Below are 17520 nucleotides of genomic sequence, written 5' to 3'. Positions count from 1 at the left end.
CTTGGAGCATGTACTGTACAGCCCTTTTCGTCTCGGTTACTCTTTTTCTAATTTGCAAGGAGGTCCCAAACAACAGAAAATTCGTGACTTCTAGTCTATTTCGCAAAAATATAAAATAAACTAATAAACGATATTTGTCCATTGACTCATGCAAATTCGTCGTATGTTGACCAAAACCTATTTCTTGTTTTCGAGATTGAGTTAGCCCCAAGTGCAACCAGTGCCACTGTATGGGAACGATGATCCGACGTTGAACCACAGTTTAATGCTTTTTGCGAAATGTACGATATCTTTTTTCATAGTTTGTGCTCCCTATTCCAAAGTCTGCAGATGCCGCTGTCTACCAAGTACACTGGTCCCGAGGGTCAGACAAGTCAAAAAAGGTACCCAGATCGGATAGGAAGAAAATATTAAGAATAAACAAGAAATACAGAAAGATAGACGATACGCTCCACCCACCGAAGTAACAGCAAGAGAACCAAGCACCCAAGACCCATCAGGGGCCAGGATAAAACCACTAAAGTTGGTTGCGAGTTCACGCTTCGCCAGGACTGGCCACATAGCGTTTTCTTGGTTTTCTTTACATTTGTAACATCTAAATAGGGAGCCAGTTTCCCATAAAAGTCCTCCCGGGAGACATCCCCCTCGACAGATCGCCCACGTGTCCTGTTCTCGTAATCAAACAAACCAAAACAAGCACATCATGACAAGAAAAGCAACATCCTGCACGTAAGACAGTAGTAGCAATCTACAGGGTGAGTCTTAAGTCTCCATACAAATGGTGAAAGCGGTGACTAATGTTTATTTTATTCGTACAAATGATAGGTATCATATGATGCTACAGTTACAGGATATATTCCATGTGTCACTCTTCCATGTCCACACAATGACAGTGTTCAATTGGTTCATTTTCCTAAAAACGAAAAAGAAATTAGTCACCGCTTTCACCATTTGTATGTAGTTGATGTCTGTTAGTTACAGGACTTACAGTCAAGCAACAGTTGCATAAATCTCGTCGAGAGTGAAAACAGAGGAGGAAAACAGAATAGGGTGCAGTAAAGTATAGGAAAAGTACAGCAAGAGTAACCCAAAAAAAAGAAAACCGAACAGTAGCCGAAAACGACACTATAACACAATGCAGATATCAAGCACGAACTCCACGGCCTAGAAAGTAAAAGCAATGCACATCTAAATTGTAAAAACTAACGCATTAAGTGGATGTAAATATAAAGTTGGTTACTATATTGATTTAATAATTTTGTTAGTGAATGCAGGACTCAGCGGTGGAATACCCAAAATCTATGTATGTAGTGTATGAACTTGGAAAGAGCTTAATTACATAGAAGTATCCACTATTCCGTATAATTGTTTAAATTTAACTTTATTTATTTGTAACAAAATTTATTTATATTGCAGTTGTGTACCAGTGTAATATACGAGCCACTAAAATCCCTTGAATTTTCGGCTAAACCACTCCAGACAGTGTGTAAGTGGTGCATGTAAAAGGAGTATCTTAAGATAACTTTAACTTTGTAAAACTGTCCTAGAAATCCACTGAAACAATAAAATATTAAATATGGATCGTATAGTATAAGATGCGTCCCCGAAAACCCATTGAATTTGGGACTAGACCACAGAAAACAGAGTAGGAGTGTATTATGTGTAAGGAAATTTTTGAAAATCAGTTTTACTTCAGCAAAATCATCCCCAAAATCACCAAAAAACAAATAAAGATGTGGTGTTAATGAAAGAGGTAGCCACTACAACTCGCAGGATTTTGAGCTAGTCCTGTCCCAATATGTGTTTATTCCATATGATTAGTGAAAAATTTATTTGGCAGTGTTTAAATTTTTAAAAATGCTCTATAATATGTTACTCTAAATATTAACATTTATAATAAAATGTTAATATTTAGAGTAAGTTTAAAGGAAAGTAGCCACTCCAAACCGCAAGATTTTGAGCGAGATCTCCCCAGAAAATGTATATGTGTGTGTTGTATTTAATAAATATAATAATGAGCTTCAAATAAAGTCCGAGATAGCCGCTACCCGTGACAAAATCAGTGTGTGGTTTCCTCATTAAATTTTGGGAATTGATGTTTGTTATTAAATAAACTTTCGTATTTCTAAATTTATGTTATGTTATGTGTAATTTTGTAAATTGATGAGAAGAAATCACTGCCAGCGCCGAAAAATACAGCAGTCTGTTAATTAGCCACGAAGCATTAATCACCGTAACAGGACCATATTAACCACTTCAAAGCAAAGTGGTTTCCGGCTGAAAGCAACGTTTGCCAAAAGAGGCAAAGGTTTCAAGTGCCCAAGAAAGAGAAGAATTGTTGTTATATTTGCGAAGGACAGTGATAACGTGCCGGCTGCAGCATGCTTAGTGTTCCGTGAGAGTGAGATTTTTGGCTAGATCCCCGGAAGCTCCCATTTCACATAGTGTGAGTATTGTTGAGTTTGTACACAGAGCCAAAGAAGAAATCTTCGAAACATTAGAGAAAGTTGTATATTTGGTGAGATTTTAGAATTTAGAACTACTAATTTTGACTAGAAATAACTTTTAGAACTCTCTTTTATTACAACATATTTAGTGCCTTTTTCTCTATCAGATGGTGCACGTGTCACCGCCAACACATAAATAAAACTTAACGTAGAAGGTGTGGATGCTGTGAAATTACTCTAGTGTGAATTGTCTTTGTAAACCAAGTAATGAGATTGGTAGACGCTCCAACAGCAAACGGTTAGGGAAACTTAGTTTATTAATCCATATGCATTTCGGGTTGGTTTATCTCCCAACCCCTCTTCAGTGCTGTTAAGGAAATTACAAAAAATGATGAGGTTTCCGACAGTATTTATGATCACGGAAATTGGAAAATAATAAACATAGAAACTTACATATTATAAAATTGATGCGTTATTATGAGTTGGTACAATTTATAATTTTTTTCTGTATTTTTAACAGGAGTGTTACAGTTACTACAAACAAAATATTTGTGATTTAATACAATTGTTACAAATTTGTGATTTAATACAATTGTTACAAATATATATATTTATATACAGTTATACATTTTATATTATTTAAATACACACTTACATTTGGAGTGCAGGTGTTATGTTCATGATGAGAGTGAAGACGGGTAAAGACCGGAGTTTAACGGGACTTGACTGCTAGTGGACATGTGTTGTAAGGTTACCGAAAACTAAGGCAATCGGAAACAGTAACATTACAACACATGTCCACTAGCAGTCAAGTCCCGTTAAACTCCGGTCTTTACCCGTCTTCACTCTCATTATGAACATAACACCTGCACTCCAAATGTAAGTTTGTATTTAAATAATATAAAATGTATATGGGGGGCGCTGCTTGCTGCAAAGAGTGTTGGTGAACTTTTTTGTGAGCTTACTTGGAATTTTAAAATTATGGAAAATATCGAATTTTGGATTATGGTGTTTATGTTGCTGTTAATATTAAGTGGTATTGAATTAAATCCTGGTCCGGTTGATCGTACTCCGCCGCATTCACAGATCCAGTCACCGATATCTGCTGTAAAGCGACGTCGTTCTCCGAGCGAACCTTCCTTGAAGTCGGCGAAACTGGAGGATTTTTTCTCTTCAAAGATAGATTCAAGTAAGTCCATTCCTAGGGAGATTATTTCATATTTGGACGACCGATTTGATAAGCTTTTTTCGACTCTAAATGAAGTTGTTACGAGGATCGACTGGTTGGTTAATTTGCATAATGAACACGACCAACGATTAACTCAGTTGGAGGTTAAATTAGAGGGATTTTTTAAACTTAAAGATGACATGCAGCAAAAAAACAGTTTGATCTTGCATTCTATAGACAAGGTGTCGAATGAAATGAGAAAGAAAAATATTTTGATTAAAGGTTTAACAGATGACAGTTCCGATTTGAATAGGAAAGTGCAAAACCTGTTTTCTAAATTGATAGGTGAATCAAGGTCAATTCCAACAGTTAAGATAGTGAAATTTAACCGATCAGATACTGTATTGGTGGAATTGCAGTCATTTGCAGACAAGAAATTAATTTTTGGTAACGTTAGAAAGATAAAGGCGCATGATGCATTGAAGAATATACAAATATTTGATGATTTATGTTGGCGTTCAAGACTGAGACGGAAAAAGCTTCTGCCTTTTCTACACGATTATAAGCTGCAAGGCAGGAGAGTTCGACTGATGGCTGATGTTTTGCAGGTTGGCGATGAAAGATATACTTACGACCTAGATAGAGGAGAATTATTGAAACTTGATTTTTTAGTGGAAAATCGAATGGCAAATTCTCAAAATCTTCATTCTCCGATCCGAGCAAGTGTACAGTTGGATTGAAAGTTTCAACATGGAATTCTCAGGGTACCCTCCTGACTAATCTAAGTAATAGTGATTTTGTTAAACATATTTCTGAAACTGATATTTTTGGATTAACCGAGACTTGGTCTACAGCTCCACTGTGTTCGAGATTTAAAAGCCTTAACTGTAGATTAAAAGTTTTTGAGGTAATGGCTACTAAAAGTTTAGGAAGGGGTAGACCTTCCGGCGGGTTGCTTCTAGGTATAAATGAAGACCTGGGGGAAGTAAACTTGCTGCTATCATGGCAACATATAATGGTTGTTAGAGTGAAATTTAACCGGAAGAAATATAAAGGGCTACGAGAGATGATGGTTATATTAGCATATCTTCATATTCCTATCTTTGAAACTTTAATTGCAAAATTGGAGGATTTGATTTCTGATTATACTTCAGATTATGATCTTCTGCTGATGGGTGATTTTAATGCACGAATTGGCTTGAGTATGGACACTATTTATCATGGGGATGCGATTTCAAACATCCGACTATCAAATGATAAAATTTGCAATAAAAGAGGAAACTTACTTATTGAACTAGTGAAAACTTATAATTTATACATAATAAATGGTCGATATCCTTCTGAATCACCAGCAGACTTTACTTATACTTCCAAACTGGGTGCTTCAGTAATTGATTTAGTGATCCTGAGCGAGAGTCTGGTAGAGAAATTGAATAAATTTTTTATTTCTGAAGATTATATGTCTGACCATCATTTGGTCATTTCTGAAATCCTGATAGATACTGACGAGAGTAGAAAATCTAACTTGATTGACAAGGAAAAAGGACTAATCTGGAAAGAAGACAAATCCAGTTTATATTCTGAAACAGTTTTGGCCAGATATGTAAGTATTGTCTTAAGTGATGAAATAGAGGACAGTTATTCTGCTATTCTGGATTTGATCAAGTCATCAGCTGAACAATGTAGAATGATAACATACCTGGGAACGAAAAAATTACCGTCTTCAGTTTGGTTTGACAGAGACTGTAGAACAGCGAAGAAAATGAAGAACAAGACGCTGAGGAGGTTTCGAATGTCCCGTAGTAATGAAGATCTAATAAAATACTGTGATTCTAGAGCAATCTTTCGTTCTTTATGTAAGACTAAAAAGAAGAACTTTTGGTCAAATATTAGTAGACAGTTGCAGTCTGCGCGATCTTCTGTACAGTTTTGGTCTATTGTTAATAGATTTAACAGGAGAAAGAAACCCGATAATCAAATTCCTCTTTACGACTGGGAACGTTTTTTAGAATATAACTTTTGTCACCCAAATTCTGATTCAATTCTTGATTTTGACCATGATAATTTCTCTCCTATTTTAGATGATCCAATTTCACTCTCTGAGTTAAAAACTTCAATTCATAAACTAAAAAGAAAATCAGCTCCTGGTATGGATGGTATAAAAAATGAATTTATTGTGCACCTACCTGAGGAAATGTATTTAGAATTACTTAAACTTTTTAACAAGATTAAGGAAACATTAAAATTTCCCGAGCAGTGGAAAAATGTGTTGTTGCAAATGATTTACAAGAAAGGAGACAAACTAAATCCTCAAAACTATCGTCCAATAGCGTTGTTAAATACCTTTAGAAAGTTGTTTACCGGAATTTTGGCAGATCGGTTGAATCAATGGATTACAGAATTTAATGTTATCTCCCAGTTTCAAGGAGCATTCGTTAAAGGAAGAGGGACTATGTACAACATCTTTATACTTAATGGTTTAATACAGTATGTTTTGTCAAGAAAAAGACGTAAAATCTATTCGATATTTGTGGATTTGGAAAAGGCTTTCGATAGAATCAATTTAAATATTTTATGGAAAAAGTTACATTTTTTAGGAGTTTCAACTCCGTTCATTAAGCTACTAAAAAATTTATTTTGTAACACAAGATATCATGTGAGAGGCAATCTGGCAAATACTAAAGGTGTCATTTCTGGTAGTGGGTTGCCTCAGGGGGAACCTTTAAGCCCCCTGTTGTTTATATTATTTATTAACGATTTACCACAGCTGTTTTCTACTTCTGAAACTTCGGAATTTGCTCTTGGAGAATCTGTTGATCTGCATTGCTTAATGTATGCTGATGATGTAGTTCTGCTAGCAGATTCAAAAACAGGTTTGCAACGAAAGCTTTCTCTGCTAGTTAATTATGCTAAAAGAAATGATCTTACAGTTAACTTACAAAAAACGAAGGGAATGGTTTTTCGCAATGGAGGCAGACTACTTAAATCTGATAAGATATTTGTGAACAATACTGAAATCAGTTTTGTGCCATATTTTAAGTATCTAGGAATACATTTTTCTTCGTCGGGTGCATATAATCATCATTTCGATTTAATAGCCAAAGACATACAGAATAAGACAGGCTATATGCTTACTCTACAAAAACGAATGAAGCTAAGTTCTATAAATAGTATCTTTAAACTTTTTGACGCCTTTATTGGTTCTAAGATGACTTATTTATTTCCAGTCTGGGGACTGGAGTTTCTGTCTAAACTAGAAAAAGTACAGATGAAATATTTTAAGAGACTTTTTAAAATAGAGCGTTCAGCTTCAAGCTCTGCAGTTCGTCTTGAATTGGGAAGACCTCCATTGGAATTGAAATTTGTCAAGACTATTCTTCTGTTTTGGTCAAAAGTTATGGAGTTACCCTCATATGACTTGCGCCAAATTACTTATAATGTTTTGCTAACAGCAGTCAAACCTGATAAGAAAAGTTGGCCTGCTTCAGTTAAGAATATTTTTGATAGCTTGGGCTACTCCTTTTTGTTTTCAACACGATCAGCTTCATTGTTGAGAACTCACTTAAATGATATAATTCAAACTAAGTCAGACCAACTGTGGAATCAGGATATATCGTCTACTTCAGCTAAACGAGTGAATTTGTTCGAAATGCGCCAGGGTTGGTGTACAAAAAACTACTTAAACTGTGAAACTAATTTTTCCACGAAAAGCCTCATTATGCAACTTAGACTTAATAGATTTCGGATTATGTTAAAGGGCTATCGGATAAATATATCAAGAGAGAAGTTTTGTAGTTATTGCAATAGTAAAGAGGCAGAGAATCTTTTAATACATTTGTTTGGATCTTGTCAAGTGGTAAACCAACTAAAATGTTTAGTACTAGGAGAAGATTTCAAGTATAATCATTTGAAAAATGACGACATGTCAAAAACTACTTTATTTAAGATTTTCTCCTTCTTCTCTAAATCTTTAGAATTCTTGTGATAATTTATTTTTTATATATATTTAATAACATTATGTAACTAATTTGTTCCTCCATTGTAAGAATTAATTTAAATCAATAAACATAACAACAACAATATAAAATGTATAACTGTATATAAATATATATATTTGTAACAATTGTATTAAATCACAAATATTTTGTTTGTAGTAACTGTAACACTCCTGTTAAAAATACAGAAAAAAAATTATAAATTGTACCAACTCATAATAACGCATCAATTTTATAATATGTAAGTTTCTATGTTTATTATTTTCCAATTTCCGTGATCATAAATACTGTCGGAAACCTCATCATTTTTTGTAATTTCCTTAACAGCACTGAAGAGGGGTTGGGAAATAAACCAACCCGAAATGCATATGGATTAATAAACTAAGTTTCCCTAACCGTTTGCTGTTGGAGCGTCTACCAATCTCATTACTTGGTTTACAAAGACAATTCACACTAGATTAAATAAAACTTATTATTCTGGAAGAATGGAGAGCTGACTTGCGAGATTTTTTAAAAAGTTTCAGCCTCTGCTATTTTCTTTCTTTAGATTTAGATTTTTTATTTTTAATTAATTAAAGTCATTTAAAATTTTCAGTTGCGCCCCTCTACCACATTCATCGGACTTGTCACTTGCAAATCACGTTTCACTAGTGTTATGGCGCCATCTGTCGATGATTATTTGTACTATTTTTAGAAATAAATCTCAAGTGCATGATCTGTTTTGTCCAAATTTAATCTTATGATGACCCATACAGCGCCCTGCACAGCCCTCCGAATTGGGGAAGTTTAATTTCAACGACCCTGTATAATTTGTTTTTTTTTGTTTTTTTTGGTCTGCTTTTGTTATATAAAGATTACTAACAATTAGAAATTTTTTGTTTCATGTAATTTTTCCTTAAAATAAAATATTTTTTGTTTATATTTTTACAAAGTTGTTCATTTACATTATTACATTTTCTTCATTATCAACGAATCCATTTAATATGAAATTATGTAATTTCCCGTCTAGCAAGTAATGCATTTTAAGATAATTTTTATTACTTTTTAGTTATCTTAAATTGAATTTTATGATTTTATGATAAAATTGAATTTTATACACATTTTATGAAGTTTGTACTGGTATATTACGAAATAAGCACTTGCTTAAGAAATCGTCAGTGTTTTATCAATAGTACTTAGAAAGTTTTCAATATTCTAAAATAACTTTCGAAGATACTTAATATATTAATGATCACAGAAATGGCTCTGAAAATATTGAATTTACAACTAATTTTATTACCGCAGCAGATTTATTACAGTATTAGTATTCATAGATAATTATCTATCTTATCACAAATAGTTAAGTGCCTTGTAAACAGTACAGCAAACTTATTTCTTCAATTTACATTATCTTCTTTCTCGAAATTCCTTGTAAGCACGTATACTTCATGCCTGAAAAACAAAGCGAAATTATGATTTACATGTTTGATACTCCGTCGGTGGTAGTGACGACGGAACCATTTTACGATTTAAATGAGAACTAACGTCTTATCATTAGAGTCATCAACCAGTATTCAAAATGTATTTTTAGAAAGAACAAACCTTCCAATAGTTTCTCCTTGTTCTATGGTATCAGCCAACTCCATGTTTTTCGTTTCCGGTAAGAAGAACACTAATAAACCTCCGATAAGTGACAAGGATCCAAATAATGCCAGAGGAAAAGCTCTGTCTATTTGGGATGCCTGAAATGACAATATCTCCATTACGGTTAGCACAGATTCTTCTAAGCAATTTATAAGCTAAGTCATTACTACTTGCCGCTTCTTTCATGAAAGGAGCAGCTATGGCTCCAATTCTTCCTACCGTCGAGCAAGATCCTAAACCAACGTTGCGGACTACAGTGGGATAAATCTCGGACGATAGAAGATATAACGAGCTAAACGATACGGACAGACTGAATCTGGACACAACAGCTAAACTAATGAGAACGTTATGAAAATCTGCAATGATAATTATTGAAAATTGTAAAAATTATTTAGCACGGAAAGAAATAATTGGATATATTTGAAACACACCTCTAGGTACGGCGATAGCTGCCAGACAAGCCGATCCACTAACTATCATGCAAGCTATTTGCGTGTATCTCCTACCAACAAATCGCTGAAAGTAGTAATATGAAAAACCCGCCGGTATTTCTACTAATGCAGCAAGAAAGAAAAACAAGAGCACGTCCAACCCAATGTCGTCGGCCGAGAATGATAACCCGTAATAAGATATTACGGTGGATATCCTGTAAAGAAACTCCTTTGTACAGTCAATGAATAAAGGCCTTTCGTATATAGTCTAACAACGATGTTCTTACAAAAACTTTAAGAGAAAATAAAACTTACCAAGCAAGATACAAGATAAAAGTCATTCTTCGTAAATTGGGAGATTTCATTACATCCGAAAAAGTCGCCTGTTTATTCTGATTTCTTTTATTTTCCTAAAAAGATATTATTTTAAATTTCACGAACGTTGATTTAAAGGTTCATTTGTTTTATTTTAGAAAAATTAATGACCTTTTCGTTCAACTCGGATATGAATTTTAGTTTCTCGTTCAAATGATCGATTTTTCTCTTGTTTATTTTTAACGCATTTCTAGTCACGTTTTCCGCTTCGTTGACTCGTTCTTGAGAAAGAAGCCATCTCGGAGATTCGGGTGTAATCCTGTTGTCGATTTAATTGTTTTAAATTTAAATATTGATATTATGAGACACCGTAAAATAAAATCAAAGGTGCAAAAAAAAAATCCTTACCACCACAAAAGAAGAAATATTAAATAAGGCAACGTATAAATTAAATTTATATAAAACCAGTCTCTCAAAAGCCAGACGAGGCCAGGAATAATCATCTGTCCTAATCCCCAACCGACTTTGTTGAAAATCCCCACAACTACTCTATAATCCTTTCCGACAACTTCAGTTACTATACATAAAAAGCCGATAAATTAATTAAATATAATTTATACAGACATTTAAATGTACCAGTGTGTATAACACGTACAAAGAACATATACAATTAAGCCGGTAGATGCTAGTCCTAGGCCGAGAAAAAACCGAGATATTGCAAACAACCAGAAATTTTCAGCAAATGTACATATCATGCCGAAAACAAATGTCCACGCCGAGCTTAAATAAAGTACGGGTTTTCTGCCAAATCTATTTATAAAATACTTAAAATTACAAACAAATTTTATGTTAATACGCAAAACTTAGAAAATGACGTTTAATGAATCTTACTTATCTGATAATTGTCCTCCGATAAAAGTAGATAATAAATATCCGAAAAAGAAGAGAGATTGAACTAACGACGGTAAAAATGCATTTTTGCATACCAAATTCCACTGTAAAATGAATTTTGAAATTGGAATTTCACAAAATGACAATTAATTTTGTTTTTAACAATAAAATAATTTTGATCTGTTTACTTTCTCAGTTATGGTCGACTTGTAAAATGAATGATCGTAATCCCAGGATTGACATGGTACTCGAATCTCTTCTCCTTTTTCTGTAATGCTATAAACATCACACTGATCACGTGTCTCTTTATCGGCAATTTCTTCCAATTGAATACTAAAATTTTTCCATTTTTCAGTGGTAGTATTAGAACTGTTTAATGGTGTCGTGCACCAGTAATTTATTTTCGGTGCCATAAAGGCCATTCCAAACATGTACCATTCGTTAGGAATATTTGTATATATTATAAGCATCATCAAGAACAGCTGCCATTTACCCCAATGTCCAATGATATCTGTTATGTCTTCCTCCTTGTCGCTCTCACTGCAATATTAAAATTTATGTAGACCTGTATTACTTAATATCAAGTTTATTCTTTAGAAATTCAAATACACTTAATTTTACACTTAGAAAAAATATAGATAGCATTACCTATTTATTTCCTTAGATGTATTATTCATAATTAGAACTTATGGTTTATAAGCAACTTTGAGGATATAATGTGTTTTATATTATACCTTTCTTCTCGCTTAATCTTGCTTACTTTTAATAACTTTCTTCTGTTAACACAAAATAAAAAATTAAAATTAAAATATTAACAATTTTCTGGAAGTTTTCGCCATAAAATCTATTATTTATTCAATTGGATTCTAAACACAACCGAATTTTGTATTAATATACATAACAATAACAAGCAAACAAAAAATTTAAATATAATATTCAACGAATTTTAGTGAATTTTTTTAACATTTATTCGTATCGAATTATAGCAAATAAAAATGTTTTTGTTTATTATCCTATTATCTATGTATTATTAAATATTTATACAGTTTTTCTTTATATAAATTAATGATTACTACTTTTGGAATGAGTCTGTAGTAGTAGGTTACCGATTTAAGAATGAAACTATTGTTATATACGAAAGCTAAGGTAATTATATACAAGTGAACTTTGTATTGTATAGTAAATCATGTTGACAACGATACAATCTAATTAAAATATAAAGTAAAATTTACTAAGGAATGAATGTTTTAATTATCTTAAGATTATTTTATAATTATCAATCAAATTTTTCGCGTTAATTAAAGAAACAATTATAGTTATGGATAATAAACAATATAAAATATCTCATTAATTGGGTTATTTAAAAATGGCAATAAATAATTCATAAAATTTTCTTAGTTTTCAGTTCCTGCTATGAGGTAAACAACTTTTATACAGAACAATAAAACAGTGTTTTTGAGGAAACCTAAAATAACAAAATATTTTTAATATAGCTTTACGTTTAATAGACGTACAGTACTTATGATTCGAATGGGCGTTAGTAAAGAGAGTAAAATAAAAACCTTTGACACCAGAAATAAAGTAAACAAAAGCAATATAGCACCCGGTACATGGCAGGTTACGATTTCACGCAAACTTGCCAGAATAAATTAATGGAGGACATAGCAGATATTACTAATGCACACGCAGTAGCGCAATCTACATACGAACACCAACAATCGGAAATGACAAAGTTTCCATATAGCATGTACTGCATTTATACCGGCGAGATACTTTCACATTTTGCATTAATTAAGTAATTGTTAAGGCAACAAAATGGCAATAAAGTAATTAATTGCTATAAAATCCTCTAATTTTACTACGAAGACTATTATTTTGGCACAACCGATTAAGTGTTAGAAAATAGCAACGTATATCTATTTGTCATAGATTTAATTTCTAGTACTTGTGCATTTCTGTCAATACAAGGAAGAAGAAAGCTTATTACATTTTGATTAATCAAATTACAAAAAACATAAAATAAACGAGTAGTTATTAATTGACATAGTCACTATCTCAAATTACTAGTGACTTGTCCCTGCACATTATACATTTCCTGTTACAATACAGTCGTGCCGGTCATCTACCTAACTCCTTTCGGGGGAAAGGTATTAGATAAATGAAAATTCTTTTTCGATATTAAGGAAAGACAACAGAGGGCGACAGTGGAAATGTGTACGTCTGCAATATGAAAATTGCAGCCCAATCACTGATATCTGTCATCGTATCATATAGGAAATGAACTAGTCTAGTTTTTCGTTCCGTCAATTTAGACTTTTCTGGTATGACAGGGTATTTTCTTATATGTGTTAATTTAGATCAATACAGTTTATATAAGACTTTCTACCATACCAATATTAAATTTTGTGATAACCTTAACCAGTTATTTAAGTTTTAGGGCTTATTACACCAGCGAATGATATGATAAACATAAGTAGTTTATTAGTTCTTTATATAACTACAGTACTTTATCACAAAATTTAATGTAGATACGGGCAAAAGCAATAAACGATATAAATATGTTAATGTAAAATAAAATTAATAATTAATCCGAACTGATTGCGACTACTGGCAATTCGTATTTAATGAAAAATTTAGATTAACGGGAGTTTGATGGAAAGGATGCCATGCTTATCCTTTGAGGCCATTTTTTACTGTTGTAAGATAATTTTCAGCAGGAAATAGAGGTTAGAATTGTTGGTAAGTCAAACAGGGTCACAGAAAGAATGAGTAGCAATGTTGACAATACGTGACTTGAGTTTAGTTACGTGATACACATGAGCTGCAAATGTACGATTGACAAGCCCAATTATTTTAATTAGGGAATGATAGAAGCTGTTCGGATTACAAGGGGATCAGATTAGCGAGACCATAATGTATTTCAGTGACCAATCACTTTCAGGACTGCCGATTTTAATGAACAGGCGTGAAAGTAGTCTAATATTTTCCTTGTTGGGAGTTTGAGATCAACCTGTAAAGTGACCTTGGCCTTCAGTTTAACTTTACGTGAGAATTAACTATGGATTAATTTCGATATACGGTAGGCTTATAATCCATTTATTGTAACCAAAAATATTGACACAAATAACCTTACGAAAGATTGTCTATCAAAGGTGAGTTCTACAAACCACCTTTAAATTCTGATCAGCCAGTTTGTTGATGTCAACACCTATGGCTGCAAAAACAATTTAACGGCACCCAACGATATTAAATAGATTTATTTGAGGAAAACAAGAAGGGGGAAATAACTCATGAATACTTGAATTCGTAGCGGAATAATTTACGCCGAGAAGAGGATAAATTCGACAGTAACAAGAATAAAAGTTTTAGCAGATTTTGACCAGTTTAATGAATAATATCTTAATTCAAAATCCCTTATCTCTTAGTAAAGAGCTATTGTACTCTATTGTATATTCGAAATTTAAAGTGCTGTTTTAGATGAAATTAGGTTACAAAAAACAATTTAACATCTACTGAAACTTGAACGCATGTTTATAACAAGCCTGAAAAATTCTGGTCCAGGAATTTTTTTCAGGGTATGTAGGAATCCTGGATACATAATTGAAAAAATTACACAACCACCTAAAAAGCAGAAAACAATAGCGATTTACGTATAAAATTATTACCCGAATGTATAATTAGTTGAATAAACACAGAAATTATTAGTTTATTTGGCTACAATTTGAAAAAATTGTAGATCTATACATTCCCACTGTCATTCGTCTGTCCTTCCTGAATCTCGAAAACGGAGTAAGATAGATTAAATTTGAGACCAAATATAGCATAGAGAAACAAGACCCCGATTAACTATGTACGAATTTCCGGTAAAAACCGAAAGCCATGTCATGTTATTTCAATTCAAAAATTTTCTCCCGAAAGGTATTAGATCGATGACTTTATCGTTAGAGGGAAAAGTATGATGTACAGGGGCAAGCCAGTACCAATTTGAGGTGGAAAGCATATAATTTCAATTAAATACATTAAAAATATGATTAAAAATTGCAGCCTTGCATTGTGACGACGTCACAATAAATAATTGCTCGTTACTATTGCATTTCGAAAACATCTAATAGCTATTATTTGCAAAAGTTCTGATACTCTCTTTATACATTTAAAATAAATAATTTAAAGAAAATTATTTATTGTGACATCATCACAATGTCGGGCTACAGTTTCTAATTATATTTTAAAAATTGATTTAATTCAAAATGTATGCTCTCAACTTCAAATTAGTGGTGTCTTCTTCCCGTACATCATACTTTTCCTGTTAGCAGTAATCATGCCTGTCATCTAACTCCTTTCAGGGGAAAATTTGAAACTGTGTGTGTATTTATTTCGTCTGGTTTGGCAGGTTTCCGTTTTAAACAAGGGTTATCGCTCTGTTCCGAATAATTTTTTTCGTTTAGGCATGCTTTCGTTTTATTCAGTTTTCGTTCTTGACAGGTCTTAGTGTACTATTTATTTTAAACACTATTTATGTTTTATTCTTTACAAAAAATGTGTTCTTTATTAGTTAGCCTTTAATATGACGAAGAAGAACATGTTGTTCAATGTCTTCACTTATACGAGATGTATTCAACAAACATAAAAGGCCTATATATATAACTCTTATTTTGTGGACTCAGGACGTATATTATTTATTATATTTATGCATATTTATTTATTTATCCAATTATTTAATTAAAATATACGCAACTGCTGTAATTATTTCCGTAATTTATTTGTAATTTTCTTTTTTTTTTTCTGTTAGTGTTACCCTAGGTATCGAAGATGGCGGCTCGTCTCGGATCCCAGCAATCAGAAGACAGAGAACAGTGGGGACGCACGTTCTAACCTAACCTAACCTATTCTAATATTGGGCCGGATGGCCGAGCGGTAAAGGTGGCAGCCTACCGCTCTGGGGGACCCGGGATCGAATCCGAACGGGTCGAATAATCCCCAGGAATTTTTCGGGGGGTGGTCCGTTCGGATATGTCGGGCCCCGTCCCTCACCACCCGGTCGCCCCATTGTGGGCCTGGCCGAACCCATAATGGGCCTACCAAAAGAGGCCCTCTTAGTGCCCACAGGGCGGAAAGAGTTAAAAAAAAAAAACTTAACCTAACCTATTCTAATAAATTACCATAATTATTAGAATAGGTTAGGTTAAGTTAGGTTAGAACGTGCGTCCCCACTGTTCTCTGTCTTCTGATTGCTGGGATCGGAGACGAGTGCCATCTTCGATACCTAGGGTAACATTAACCTTTTTTTAAAATGTTTGTTACTTTTTGTTACATCTATTAATTTTTATTTCGTTTATAAATTTATTTTTAAATTACATTTTGAATAATTTCTTTTTTCATGTTTGTTCGATATTAAATTTTCATTATTTTCAACATTTTAAAGCATGGAATAGTATCAGGCTTGTAATAAAGTTAATAATTATAATAGTTATAAAATATCAAGTTGAAATTTAAAAATATATTTTATTCTAAATCAGTTGATGTACTAAATTATCATCACTAAACTACGCTTTTTTACTTTGTTTTTTTTTTATTGCTTCTTTTTTTTGTTTATGCTCTATTTTGAGCATCAAGAATAAATCGTTACCATGGTGCCTATTGTTTTGTAATTAATTATAATTATTTATAAATAAATAAATAAAATATAACACTAATAATTAATACAAAAAAACTATAGAAGACAAATTTTGAAAGGCAAAACACTTACAGATAAACACTTGTAAAAATTTTCACATTAGGCTGGAAACTACATAATTTTCACAACAATTTATAAGTTGTTAGCACAGATCACTTACATCGACGTAAGTCTCATTTCTAAGTTGCATACATAAAATATGAAAAGCTTCAACACAAATTATTACTGACTCAGCTACCACACTACAAAATGATACGCTATACAATCTTAGAAGACAACGTACACAGGATATTCCGAACCATAATCACAGACAAAATAGTCCACCACAGCCGACTAGATGTCGTTAACACAAAGTCTCGTACGTCACAGACATAGTTACTCTAAATATCCACAACACGCAAAACGATACAATACTAAGAGAATTAGAAAATATTGAAAACTTGTCCACAAAGCAAAGCATCTGCAGAGAAAAGAGAAGGAACTTACTTGTCTATAGTCCTCTGCTACAGAGGAAATTCTCAAATACAGACTTACGTAGCCTACGGCATGCAAAGTAGACGTAAAAGGTTTTCTTTATCTATACCCTGACCTTGATCCGGTATATTATTATACTGTACATTGGTGTCAACAGATTAGATCGCAATTTTTCATTAACATAATTACAGTTAATAAATATTTGAATTTCTATATCAGTGTTAATAAAAAAACTTTAATTACTAATTTGTTTTAATTAATATAAAAATAAACTTGAAACTTTTTCCACTCCAATCGAACTGACATTCATTAAGACTCATTTAGTATATAGAATACAGGATAGTTCTAGAAACATTTTATACATATAGTAGAGATATTAGAAAGTTAGTTATAAGAATGTTCTGTACTGAATATGTTCCATACACGATTTAAAATGATAAGGAATAAAAATTTTCGGGTTAATTTCAAAGCTATTATCATAAATTTCAGCAAGAGAGGGGGG

The 17520-nt window shown here is 32.7% G+C and overlaps 1 protein-coding gene across 1 annotated transcript; it reads right to left on the bottom strand.

Annotated features, from left to right (window-relative positions):
• Positions 1–8864: 8864 nt before the first annotated feature.
• Positions 8865–16998, bottom strand: LOC136969288 (organic cation transporter protein-like). Its single transcript, XM_067263400.1, has 12 exons — positions 16705–16998; positions 11519–11646; positions 11059–11410; positions 10871–10974; positions 10635–10789; positions 10388–10556; positions 10151–10298; positions 9980–10074; positions 9665–9879; positions 9408–9589; positions 9192–9331; positions 8865–9041 (listed from the first exon to the last, which is right to left on the bottom strand). Exons 2-12 carry the CDS (start codon positions 11545–11547, stop codon positions 8987–8989), a joined length of 1644 nt encoding a protein of 547 aa, XP_067119501.1. The 5' UTR covers positions 11548–11646; positions 16705–16998; the 3' UTR covers positions 8865–8986.
• Positions 16999–17520: the final 522 nt, after the last annotated feature.

Source organism: Centruroides vittatus, unplaced genomic scaffold (assembly GCF_030686945.1).
Source record: "Centruroides vittatus isolate TY-2023 unplaced genomic scaffold, ASM3068694v2 contig_1776, whole genome shotgun sequence".
In the NCBI taxonomy this organism is placed as follows: domain Eukaryota; kingdom Metazoa; phylum Arthropoda; class Arachnida; order Scorpiones; family Buthidae; genus Centruroides; species Centruroides vittatus.
This window is presented reverse-complemented; position numbering and strand designations above follow the sequence as displayed.

What these genes read in the sequence shown, in the direction of transcription:
- LOC136969288 (XM_067263400.1), bottom strand. Translation starts at nt 11,547, where the DNA reads ATGAATAATACATCTAAGGAAATAAATAG. An exon ending in ATATTTCTTCTTTTGTGGTG is followed by an intron (nt 10,299 to 10,387) that starts GTAAGGATTTTT and finishes AATCGACAACAG; the next exon opens with GATTACACCCGAATCTCCGA. An exon ending in AGCTATCGCCGTACCTAGAG is followed by an intron (nt 9,590 to 9,664) that starts GTGTGTTTCAAA and finishes TTATCATTGCAG; the next exon opens with ATTTTCATAACGTTCTCATT.